The 13,437-nt window shown below is 40.2% G+C and overlaps 1 protein-coding gene across 4 annotated transcripts in view; it reads right to left on the reverse strand.

Annotated features, from left to right (window-relative positions):
- Positions 1–4,094: 4,094 nt before the first annotated feature.
- The window catches only part of LOC106652773 (disco-interacting protein 2), a 53,173-nt gene continuing 43,830 nt past the window's right edge, over positions 4,095–13,437 (reverse strand). For 2 of the 4 annotated variants that reach the window (XM_023459664.1, XM_014371907.2), the window contains 13 exons: positions 10,505–10,969; positions 10,146–10,434; positions 9,741–10,080; positions 9,407–9,667; positions 8,780–9,332; positions 8,270–8,700; positions 7,968–8,199; positions 6,503–6,633; positions 6,031–6,417; positions 5,621–5,956; positions 5,242–5,538; positions 4,597–5,165; positions 4,095–4,525 (listed from right to left, as the gene is read on the reverse strand). In XM_023459664.1, the coding sequence (XP_023315432.1) occupies positions 4,273–4,525; positions 4,597–5,165; positions 5,242–5,538; positions 5,621–5,956; positions 6,031–6,417; positions 6,503–6,633; positions 7,968–8,199; positions 8,270–8,700; positions 8,780–9,332; positions 9,407–9,667; positions 9,741–10,080; positions 10,146–10,434; positions 10,505–10,969 (4,544 nt within the window). In that variant the 3' untranslated portion in view covers positions 4,095–4,272. The remainder of the gene's footprint in view (positions 4,526–4,596; positions 5,166–5,241; positions 5,539–5,620; positions 5,957–6,030; positions 6,418–6,502; positions 6,634–7,967; positions 8,200–8,269; positions 8,701–8,779; positions 9,333–9,406; positions 9,668–9,740; positions 10,081–10,145; positions 10,435–10,504; positions 10,970–13,437) is intronic. The other 2 variants (XM_014371909.2, XM_014371908.2) reach the window with 2 other exon arrangements.

The following is a 13,437-nucleotide window of genomic DNA, read 5'->3' on the forward strand; positions in this document are numbered from 1 at the left end:
TTATCAATACTTTATTACCACTGCTCGGCTTTGTGCACGATTTTGAAAGTGAGCCGAATAAGAATAAAGTTACACTTTGTCACAAAAATCTGCAATTATAATTAATGCAAAAATGCATGTGTCACTTGCGACGAATTTTGAAGATAGTCGCACGTGACCGCGTCCACTTTCATAAACAATTTGATTACTGGAGTGGTCTAAGATAGACTCATCTTCGTGCGACACCAAAAAAAATAAAAGGAGACCAAACAATCTGTGGAAAATCACAATTATTACACACTTTACACGAGAAGCAGCATATAAAAAGCGGGTCTATTCACTGGTGCCCGATCGGGCTTTTCTTTCTATCGGGAAAATCGCACGGCACACACACGAATCGTGTACTGAGGTGCGCCGTCGGCGACGCTCGCTGCTGAACTGTCTCGCGTAGGCTCGTGCGCCAAGTGCACACGCGGCCGGCACCGCGCGGACAGCCCACAGACCGCTACAGTCGTTACCATCGCCGGAGCAGAAAAAAAGAGAAGAGAATTACTGAGAAAGTCTGCACGCACGAGTACCTATATAGCTTTGAGCCGTCAGAGTCTCGGCGAGTGATTGACAGTACGCGTTGGTTCGTTCTCCAGCCCTTAGTTCTAGTACTTATGTTGTTATAATTTTGTTTTATTTGATTGTATTATTAATAAATATTTTTAATATTCCCTTTGAAACGTACCAAAGTTTTCCGAAGATTTACTTTCACTTGAAGGGGTAATCAACTATATCATCGTACTCCTATAAAATGTTTACTTAGATTTAAAAAAAAATTGACCTACAGAGTTGATTAATAAAAGTTTTATCGGAAAAATTTAACAGTAAAAATCGTTTGTCACAGTAAATTGAATGAAACATTGTATTGAGGCTTAAACTGCGATAAGACAATGCACAATCATCAACCCAGTCGCGCTATATGCACCAATGAGTTAGACCGTTCATAATACACAGTAAGTAATGCAACACGAGCATAGACAAACAACAAATATCTATTTTTATGAACTGATTGACGTTCCACAAATTTGAAGCGAAAAAATAGTTCGAAGTGAAAATTTTTTGCCGCTATTGTTTATGATTAAATAGGACGCTTATTGATTTTTTTTAATTCTTCGGGTATACAAATATACACTAGTTTACAACTGTTAATGCGGATAAACGTGAAGTATGTGTTCATCGTTATTTTACAAAATGGATACATGAGAAAAAATACTTGCCTTGATTACAGACAATGGAGAGAAAAGAAAAATGTCCTCAAGAAGTGACACTTTAATTTTGGAGTAAAACGATAAATAAGAAATCATAAGGTTTGCATCGAATTTTTTTATCCGAATGAATTGTGTTTTTTTTGCGTATTCAATTTTGTCCTTATTTTCTTTGTCATTAGTTTTCGCATAGAAAAAATGCATGTATTGTCAGCCGTTTTACAAAATGATGACAACAATGCTGACGATACGATTTTTTCTGCGTTTGTCGACAAACGTGAGTCTCTGTTTTCAGTTTATTAAAAAATATTCCAAGCCATGGGCTTGATAGGCAGTAATTTGAAAAGGATTTGGAGTTGCACCAAATAAAAAACGAAGTTATTAGTCTGACGGCATGCTTATTTTATTATTTTTCAATAAACACTACTCAATAAATGACAACTAATAGTACATAATTTATCAGCAATAATTCAATTACGATACGTTCGAGATGCGAAATAAAAATTATAATGGTACCTTACATTTTAAAAACTATAACATTTAAGACTTGAATGATCGTTTTAATATTTACACGGCGTTGGAGCTTTTATTTTTTTTCTTATTCATTTTCTCTTCGTCATGTTTAAATTCTTATTCAACTCAGCTCTGATCAAGTCGTAAAGTTATACTTGAAAGAATAAATTGAACTACTCAACCGTCCCTAGGACTGTGGTACGCTCCAGACCTGGACCTAAATTCATCACATATATAACCGGTATGACAAGTATTCCACATTATCGCTACTAATATCAACATTTATACATTGTACAGCCAAATACGTGTTGCACTAATAACCAGAATTTAATATCCAAACATACATTCTTATTAATCAATTACGAATAATTTTTGCATCTGAAAGAAAGATAATTTTTTTACACTCATTTTCATTTTTATTAAAAATCATAAAAGATAAAATTTTTTTTAAATTTTAACTTGCTCGGCACCAACCAAGTTATCACAAAACACAATACAATTAATGAAACATAAGAATATTATGGAAACGAATTACAGTTCTCATCACTTTTATACACAACGTAAAAATGTTTTTTTTTCTGAAAATGCCGTTTCATTAAAAATACTTGGCTCTGACAAACGTAAATTAGTCCAGACTTGCATCACAAGAAAAACTGAACACTTTGTAATTATTATTATAATCTATTATAAAAATGTAAAGTGAAGTCCTGATTATTACAAATAGTATAAAATTCGTACCAGCTTATGTAATTTCCGTTTATTTCTACTGGGATGGGATAACTCTTTAAAGGTACACCAAAAATTAAATTCTAATTATTTTGGAAAATAAATAACGATCTACTTTATGAATTTGTTGAAGCCATTATTTCGGGTTATTAGAAGTTAAAATATTATGTTTGAACCCGAATAATTGCTGTTTTTTTAACAGATGCGTCAAGACTTGGTTTTTATAATTAGGGAGATATACAAAATTTTCAGTGCTTTCATATATAAATAGTACGCATTGAGTTATATCATGAAATGTAAGCACTTTTCGCAAGATTTATTAATTTTCTAAATATATGTTATTTTCCTTTTAAACATTTTTTCAATCTTGTACATTGTAATTTTTCCTCAGTATTCGGTTATTAAAATAACTTTTTTCATATCATCGTACAAAATCTCAGAAGTGTAACATCTGGAGCTGTTATTGTACTTGGAAAATGCTTAACGAGTTTTCTCCAGGACGTATTAAATAGCTGCACAAACGAAGTAATTGTGTAATTGTCGTTTCAAAAAGAACTAGATGTAGATATCATTACGCGGTAAAGCGTAATAAGAACGTCAAAAATTGACGTCTTATAAGTGAATAGCTTGATGGCACTATTTTGCATTACTATACGAATACAACGATCTTAATTTATATTACTTTAAATGTTATGAACTATTAACAAAGTATCTACTAGTGGTTATTTTCTAATAATTTTAGAGAATTAAACTAGCGGTTAAAAAATTTATAAATACGAATTGCACTAAAATCAAATAAAAAAATAATAAAATTGAAGTGCCGTTAGAAGTTTTAACTTTGGAGCTAATATTTCCACGTTACATCTTATTGAGATAAAAATTATACATTATTAAAAATACTAAACATATTAACAAATTTACACTGGGCAAAAAACAGTCATATGTGTCCGTAGGTATGAGATTACCGATTTTCACCACAATTGGAGAAACTTGAGCGTGCGTGACACTTTTTGTTAGATATTCTTTGCAATTTGACAAGTAGTCATCATAAAATATATAAAAATAATAGTTTAAATGACAAGATACAAGATTGTCACTACTTTTTTTTCAAGTAATCTCATGTGCGAGTTAATGATTGTGTGAGTGTTATGCATCTTAAATCTAGAAACATATTTATGTAGAAAAAAACATTTATACTTCAAGCGCTTTCTTTAGAAGTAAAATTATATAAATACAATTCCGCTAGCTCTGGTCTCTCATCCATTCAATACGATCACAATATGGTCATACGTTATCGATTACAAACAATTCGCAGATTAAGCTCTTACTCCTCTATCAATCTAATAGTAACAATAATTATCAGTTTTGCAATAATATTATCAACAATAATAACGTGCTATACCATAAAAAAAGCGTAAACGTCATGATAAACATTCGAAAAAGTGAAAAAAATATTCTTATCACCTTCAAAGATAAGAATACATTCGAAAAGTCATTGTAAGTGTATTGTGATGATTCAAATTATCCGTAGTACCATATACAATCATTTTGTGGCAGTAAAACCGCTATTTTAAAAAATAATTTAAAAAATTGGTAGTCAAAAAAGTCAACTTAGTGCGTAAAAAATATCTTTTTGTTTAAAGTTAAAAAGCACATTTGAATAAATCAAATCTCAAGTATACAAAATATATTAAAATACGAAGTAATTATTGAGCGAAAGAGTTGTAATATTTATAACCTTTTGAGACGATAGAGAAGCTTGTGCGAAATAATAAAGATCGGCGATTGATAAAAAAACGCTTTACATGTTGTAGGCAACGTATATGGGGTCGAGCTGATCAGCTAGGAAACCATCACGCAGATGCATACGCTGCTTTTCTCCACGTGAATTAATCGGTACTACTCCAGGATCGACAACCACCACAACTCCGACGACGAGATGATGTTCTTCCAATACAGCGCTTGTCACAAGTGCTACCAAATCGAGAGCTTCGCTCTCGCTGCCATCGAGTTCAACCACGACAACTAATAAATTTGTCCACGTAAACACAGCACTAAAAAAAATTAAAATGTAATTAATATATCTATTCAGTAAATCGGAACAATTTATTATTGATATTTTTACCATTCAGCGATTTTCTTGTGACACCGCATAACGCTATTCTCGATGTCAATCGGATGATATCTCATGCCTCTTAAAAGAATAGCTTCATCTAAGGCTCCAACAACGAAGACGGCGTCATGTAATTCTGAATCAGTTCTGGACACATCAAGGTCGGATGCGCTATTGGTCGATGTATTATCGGCAGGCACAGCAGTACCCTCAGGGGCCTGCTGAACGCATTCTGTGCGTCTCAAAAAACCGAGATATCCAGTTCGTGCATATACTTCGCCGGTGTTGCCCGTTACTAAGCGCGCACTAAAGTGGTCAGCGTAATCACTTTCATCGCCGTAAATGCTAAAATAGCCACTGGCGTTGTGCGACGACTGAACCCAGATCTCTCCTAGATGCGAGTCGCCACATTGCCCTTTGGTTTCTGGATTTGCTATGATGACTTTGACACCGGGTAAGAGTTTGCCAGATTCCATTAAGCATAATGAGTGAGGTGATCCTCGCTCGACCAGTGAAACTCGGTCGTTACGCAGGGCACGAAGATCGACGTAAACCGTCGATGGTTCGGGACTCGACGCGCCCTGAAATTAAAAACAGTAAAATGTTACTTACGAATTAAACTACGAGCAGTATATCTAGTAGTAGAAAGAAATAAACCTGCAAACATATGGCAGTGTTGACTCTACAACCGAAGGATGTGGACACAGCACGAGGACTGAGGCCAAGAGCGGAGAAAAGTTTGCTGAAGCTTGTTGTCAAAGCTATTCTTGGTCTTTCTTCGGCCACTACAACGCAAGTTCTCACACAAGCTAGACTGACTCCACGAGCTTTTAGCGTATTAACCGACGAGCCTAAACCTTTGGTGCATAGTTCCATGACACCGTACGAGCAGAAAGTGTCACGAACACGCGAATGACTGACAGCTGACAGCCATAGGGCTGGGTTTGCTTCAACCTGTAACAAAGGAACAAAAAAATTAGCGTTGTCCATAAAAATAAAAAGTTTGCCATCGTGGAACATGGAAATGTTTAGGTACCTCAGATGGGGGGATAAGGATGGAGTGATGACCACTATATATGCTGCTGAGGCACCATAGAGCGAAGCCCAGTCCTGAGTAAGGATCGAGGCAGAGCGCGATATGCCTCGAGGGATAGAGCTCGCAGGACAATTTCATGGCGCGACAGAGCGAGGTAACAGCGGCATGAGACATCTTAATTCCCGCCAGCATACCCGTGGTTGATACGCTAAAGTCGAGATAGGCCAGCATTTCGGCGGTCGGCGCGCGATACAGCACCGGTAGCTTCTTCTTTGGCATGTCTTCCATATCGAGGATGGTTGGCCAGCTCTTCGTCTCTACGACGCTGTTGGCCTCCTGTGAATGAAAAATCGAGAAACATAAATGAGATTTCGTCATGACAATCAAAGCTATCGGATGAATTTACGTACCTTCGATTTCAGCAGTTTCATGATTGTCTGATTAGTGAGAATGAGAACTGACTTGCTGACGTCGGCTATCATGCGTACAGTCGGCAGAGTCGTTTGTAAATTTTGCGGGTGCGGTGGTCTGATGGTCACCGGCACGGCACCGACGTAAAGGCATCCGTAGAAGGCGCAAATGAGATCGGTGCCTGGGGGAAAGAGCAAGGCCACATGGTCACCGGTATTAAGGCGGCCCTTGTCCAGCAGCAAGTTTCCAATGCGTTCGGCTTTTTTGTGCAGCTGAGAGCAGGACAGCGACGACGCTACTGCACCCTTCGAGTTCAGGCAGCTGAATATCACGTGATCCGACGTTCCGACGGCTCGCCAGCGCAGGATTTCCGAAATGAACTGATACTATGATGGTCATTATCAATGTTAAAGGCACAAGCGACGATCGTCAATCGTCGGACTGACGAAAAATCAGACTTAAATAACTTACCTTTTTAGCGTGGTCACTGTCATCGTCGAGCACACCCAAGTCTCGACCTTGCGCCGATGCCAGCCTGTTGCCCTGGACGATGTTTCCGACCATGACGCTTGCCGGGCCCACATCTGAAACAGAATCTCCCGCTACACGCCCCCGCGAATTTGATGTTAGTGAACCAACGCAAATGCTCAAATAAATCCCAACAACATAACATTTTAGAAGAGCAGCTACACCAGACTTTCCTCTGACTGAGGCCAGAAACGCACGAGTTCTGATCACGCTCGCTGTCGGCGAAACGAACCGTCAACCGTAGCGCATTGACGATCAATGACCGTTCATACGCTTTTAAGTATCTTATAAACGTTTTCGAACTTGTTGATGCAAACTCGAAAACTGACTGCAACTTGTCTAGGTATGTTCAAGAAAAACTCGGGGGTTTATACGAACTCAGCCAAAAGAAAGAGAGAGAACTAATAAAGTTTTTATCAAATAAGTAAAATTCAATAAAACGATCAACAAACTTTAGAATGTAAAGTAGTATCTAAAAGTGAAAAAAAAAAAAGAAAAACAATAATACATTGAGTGCACAAGCAAAAACAACTAACAAATTAAAGAAAAAAAGTAAAACACTGTTTACGGAGTATGTCAGTTCAAAAGATCTTGTCCCTGTTTCGTCGTCCACGATTGATATCATTTGGATAAACTCAACAGGTTTTGACTTATTTCATTTTGATCTTCAACTAGCATATTTTGACTATTATTCAGCTTCTACTTTTTAGCGAAAACTGCTCTCTAAATACCTTTCATACTGTCCACAATCGTAACGCGAATGTCATTGTTATTTTATAAAATTTTCCATCTTTTCAGTTCAACTCAGAAATTTTTATTGCAAAAGAAAAAAGTCAAAAGTTGAACAAATCTTTATAACGAGGAAAATTTATGTAACCTGCTTCAAAGAATTTATTTTTGGATTAAACAAGAATAATGTAAAACACAAAGATAATGCAAGTAGAAGTAATTTTCAGTTTGAGCATTTTTAACTACTTCAAAATCACATGTAACTAAATAACAAACAAGAAATAGTGAAAAATTTAACATTGATACGAAATATTTAAAAAATAACCATTCTTCATAGAGCTATTAACAATCCATCCGAAAAGAAATGAGAAATATTCTTTTGAAATTTAATGAACTGAAAAATTAAAATAATTAACGAGACCACTGAATCATATAAAAAAATTAATAATAAGATTATTTGATTTTGATTATCAAGTATAAACACAGCCTAAAAACATCAAATTTACAAGATTTAAAAATCCATACAACAATCAAATTCATTACAAATTTCTGAGTTGAATAAAAAAAGAGGTGGAATTCCAAGAAATAACAAAGCCATTCAAACCATGCTTTCACAAAAAATCGAACTCTCACCCAGTCCGCATTCACCCTATTTGAGCTTTAGCGTTGGTCGACTTACCCGAATGAATCTCACGTGGCTTTGGTAAATTGGTGACACACGTATGTGGACACAGCAATACGTTAGCTGGATGAAGAGTACCCTCGCGGAAACGCCGTTTAGTCTCAGACAAATGGATTCCACCTAGAGGTGTTTTCGGTAGATAATTCGGTGGTACCAAAGCCAAACAATAAATCCCAACAGCGTGGATCGAGTCCACGGCTTGTAACACCCTCGACATCCATTGAAAACTCTGTGGAAATTTATTACGAAGATTAAATTATTGATGCAGAGCTTTATCAAGTTTTAATAGAAATGCATACCTCTTCTTCGCTACAATCGGGACGCTGTTCAGCTATCACACATATTCTTTCATCTCTGAGAACTCTGACACTAAATACGGCTATTCGACCCCGATAAATAAACTTCATTGGCTCTACCGCGAGGACCGTGGCTATGATGTCGTCGGCATTGTGTTTGCGGCCCGTGACAATCATGAGGCCATCCCGAGAACCGCATACAAACACAAGATTACCCGGACCGAGAAAGCCAAGCAGTCCCGAGCGCGTGTACTCGACGTCTCCCAGCGGCTGTCCGTCCGCTTGAAGCGGCTGAACTTTAAAGTTGTTGTTGGACAGTCCCTTGAGACCCCAGTATTGACTACCTGTAGCAGCGCTGTGAACGCAAATCTCGCCAACCTCATCAGTTTTACAGACTAGCGGTGATCCATCCATCTTGATAACCGATACGACGCCTGAAAATAAGAGCAGAAAAGAAAAAAATTAAATTAATGATGAATGAGTAGGATAGAAGTTGTTAAAAAGAAAACTCACTGCCAGGCATGACTTGTCCGCAGTCCTGCAAGGTGAGCGAAGTAAGGGAATTTTCCTGATCGACTCTGACGACACCATAACTGAGACCCGACATGCTGAGAACACCTCGTCCGGTGGCGTTTACGCCAGCTCTTCCTGGTCTTCGGATCGACACCGTGAGCGCTTCACTCGACGAGGCGCAAGGGCACACGGCGTCGGGCCTCAAACCCTTGGGCTGGAAAACCGAGAGGAACTGATCGCAAGACGACAACGACCAGGGATTGGCTCCGTCGGCAACGAGCAGCAGTCTGAGAGTCGACAACGATATGTCCTTGTGGTCCTTGGTCGCTAGCAGACCCCAATGCAGATCTCGAGACTTGACCACGGCGACGGTCGCTCGATGTTTCGTGATCATCTGCATCCAGCTGGCGGGATTGACTTTCATCAAGGCATAAGGAATGAAGATGACGTGCATGCCGTTGAGAATACTCGTCAGTGTACTGTGCCAGAGACCGACTTCGCGCTTGAAGTCCAGCACGCAGACCATATTTTCACCCTCCGTGTAGCCGCAAGCCTGTACAAGAGTAAACGCGAGAGTCAAATTACAAATAGAACCGAAGCCAAAGTGAGCCGTCGAAGGCGACGTACCTGTGTGAGAGCGCGGCAGTGCGCCAGCATCGCAGCTCGAGTGACCGTGACTCCCATGACGGAACCATCGCGATCCGTGGTGTACTCGATGTAGGCCGGCGTATCGTCGGTGAGGCGCGCTGGCGGCATCCAGTCTTTGGGCGTTTTTCCCAGATGCTCCGTGACGAACCAATGGAGCTTCGGCCAGCCCTTGAACGCCACGACCTCGCCCGTCGACGTTTTTGGCAGATTTTTCAAGCAGGCCTCGCTGGTCAATGCGATCTACGAGTCAAGACGAAACGAGTTAGTCGGAGTTAGCGAGCATTACGATAAAGTAAGTGTCTGCGTATCGTACCTGTATGCCGCAGCTGCCCAGAAGGAAGCCAATCTGGTGGGAGCCGGCGTCGCGTCGGGTCAGCGGCACCTCGATGGGCACGGGCACGATGCCCGCCTGTAGGCAGCCGTAGAACGCGCAGATGAAGTTGATGGGATCGTCGTTTGGATAGACCAGGGCGATGCGATCGCCCGGCTTGAGGCAGCACTCGCCGACGACGCGGGTGATGGCCTTGTTGAGCAGCGTGTAGGCTATCTTGTAGGAGCGGCTCAGCAGCTTGCCGTAGGTCAGCGTGATGCAGAGCTTGCCGTTCGGGTCGAGCACTGTGGCTGCCGGGGCTTTGTACGACGCCGAGCCATACCTGCGCGCAATTACGAGCGGGGTGAAAATCGAGAAGAGCCCGATTGCCGATTTCGACGCGCTTACCTCTGTATGGCGGACTCGACGGATCTCGGGAGCCCCGAAGGCACGGATAGCGTCTCGCCTACCGCCGGAGTCATGGTGCCACCCTCGGGCTTAGGCGCGTTCGGGTCTTTAGTATTGGCCGCTATTTCCAATTCAATGTCGTCGTCTTCGTAAAATTCTGGCAGTGGTCGTCGTTTGGGCCGCTTCAGGGTGTTGAGGAGCTGCTGGATTTTCGCCGAGACCTTCCAACGGCCCGCCGTACCCGTATTGTTTTCCTCCACGACGTGGTACCTGTTTACTCGATCAGCTCCTGAAAAAATTAGGCACTTATTGACGAGACTATTAAACACGTACGTGCTCAGACTCTCGATCGAACTAACCGGCTGTTCTCCTGCTCTGAGTGGTCGTGTGGGTGACGTCCGGAGGCTGAACTTGCACCAGATTGCAATACGAGTGCGGCGAGTATTCGGCGATGTCGGTTATATCCGCAGCCGGGGGTCTTCTGGCCGGAGGTCGGGGCGGCGGTGGAGTGTCCCTGGCGGAGCCCGTACTGCTGGTGTCGCTGAGACCGGTACCGCTCGGGCCCCCGGCGCCGGGGCTCTCCTCGGTGACGATGCTGTCCTCGTCGCTGCTCGAGTCGCCGGCCCCGCCCACGCCGGACGAGCTCGTGTTGCGCTGCTCGCGTTTCGATTGATTGGTCTGTTGCTGCTGCTGCTGATTCTGCTGCTGATTGCGCTCGGGGCTGCGCGCCATGACCGAGGTGCGCTTCGAAGGCATCGGCAGCGACGGTTTCGGTCTGCTCTGCATCGCTGCCAACGCTTGCTGCACAGCCTCCTGTCGTACTTCTGTTGGCATAAACGTTTCTTCGATTATTATTCGAGATTCCTACTCAACGATTAAACTTTTCATTCCAATGACAATAATTTTTCTATTTCCTGTCAATTTTATTCATACTACCGATTTTGATGGTCTAATATATCGCAAGGTCATCTTCTTGATATCTGTATTTCCCCAATTTAAATTATACCGAACTTCAACTTATCACGCATAAAAAATGCAGCGTAAAAAATTATTTGTCATTAAAAATACCGAAAAACACAAAGTCGAACACTCGAGGATATATTAGAGCGCAATCAGTCTCGCGTTTATAACACTTATAGGTCTCCGTATATAAGAAGCAAATAACTGGCTTTGCTGGGTCAATTGCGACAGATACAGTATGTACGCGTTCGGCGCGACTTTCGCTGCAACATTTACCTCTGCATGCATAGACAAAAACGTGTGGGTCGCGAGTCTCGCGAGTACCATACTTTTGTCTCTCTCTCTCTCTCTCTCTCTCTCTCTCTCTCTCTCTCTTTTTCTCTGCCTCTCGACTCGAGTCCAAAGGCGTAGGTTGCTGCCGCGGTCACTTTTGTTTTGTTTCACTACCGTTCAGCAGTCGAGAGCATGCAGTACAAGAGCAGCAGCAGCCATGCACGCGGCTGTAACTCTGCATATACAGGCACCTGGAATGCCGTCGCGCGCGCACACACTGCAAGTGCGATTTAGCGTTCTTTCGTTGTTTGGCAGCTTTCATACGCGCCCAAGCACGAGACTGTTTTTTTTTTGCTTTTTTTTTGCCAACCGACTTTATCTCCCTCGACGAGGACGAAGTTTTATAGGGTGGTATGCAGAAATTTACGAGCCGATTATGCCTATAGCTGCCCTGGACTCTCTTGTTCTCGCACCTCTCTCTCTTTCGCGCGCGCGCTCTCGTTAGCCTTTTGTACAGATATAACCAGTGTTAAACCTGATAGTCGGAGCGCTTTTTCAATGCATATTTGCAGCTCCGTTTTATTTTACCTGTAATAATTCGTTGTACGTCGCTAAAATTGATCGATCACGAATCAAGCAAATGCAAATGAATCACGAAATTTTTATAAAACTATAAGCACACGTTAATTAAAACTTTATATTTTCACCGAGAAAAAAGTAAATTTTGAATAATACGTTTTCAGGCTACGATGCAACTCGTAACTATTAATTGTTTTAATCGATGAGTTTACTATATCTTATAGTTTTTAATAAGGCCAAAATGTGTTTGTAAAGATCACGAAAAATTCAAACGAAAGTTGAGCATTAAATATTGTTACTGTATCACGGTACGACAAAACTAGAGCAGCTCGGTACACCAACACTTAAAAATGCTGCTGTTTATTTACACGTTCGAGTATTTGCTTTGTATTGAAGCTTCATGTACGTCTCACGTCACTCGAGAGTTACTATATTTGGACGCACGCACCTAAATTTGTGCAATTCTTGCGCTCGCAATACACGAGATATCTCTACTCAGAGATACTAATGTGACTATTTTTTGTTTTTTCAAACTCGGTATATTTTTCTTACATAATTGCGCACGAAAATTTCAATTTAAAAAAATCGAAATCAATAAGAACGAAATAGGAAAGAATCTGAGATTTATTCAAGTGTATTATGTTAACGGTATTGTACATTTTCTTGAAATCTGGATCCTTTCATCCTTTCATCAACCAAAACTACCTAACTCTACGAATTGCATCGGGAAAAAATAACTTTTCTTGATACCGCATTGAAATTAAATTTTCGGCCACAACAAAAATTTTATTTTTTATTGTGAAATTCAAGAAAAATAGTATTTGTGCAACATCAAAGGTACCGTTTCGGCTTTGTGATCCAAGACATTCTTTTTTTACCTCCCCTTTTTTGCCAATGTTAAATTTTAATTTTAAAAAGTCAAAAATAAATTTTATGAACATCATAACACAAACTTTTTTTAATGTTTTATAATAAAATAAGTTGGTAATTTAAAAAAATCGATTAGAAAAATCGCCAGAATATTTTGATAAACATTTTCCTTGTTTGACGAATCATCTGAAAATAACATTTCAATCCCATAAAGGAAAGTTGATTATACCTTGGTAAAATAATATTTAAAACATTATTAATAAAATGTTTCATCTCGCAGATATTACAATAATTTTCATTCACTACTGCATCACTCAATAGTGATAACATTAAAAATTTAATTTAGATAATACCTTCATTCAATAAACAATATAATTCTACTATGTATTCTATAATTCACGCAACATAAATTACTATTTGATATCTACAACAAAGTGGAATATTACTCACACACTGACCTACAAAAAATATACTTCATAAACACTGCTGGTCGAATCAGAAAATAAGGAACCACAAATGATGCAATAACAGGCGAAAAAATACACCAAAAATATCTCGTCGAAATGGACAAAGTGAGACACAAGTAAGTGTAATAAATTCATCGATCGAT

The sequence above is a fragment of the Trichogramma pretiosum genome, unplaced genomic scaffold, assembly GCF_000599845.2.
Source record: "Trichogramma pretiosum strain Unisexual culture from Peru unplaced genomic scaffold, Tpre_2.0 scaffold32, whole genome shotgun sequence".
Lineage (NCBI taxonomy): Eukaryota > Metazoa > Arthropoda > Insecta > Hymenoptera > Trichogrammatidae > Trichogramma > Trichogramma pretiosum.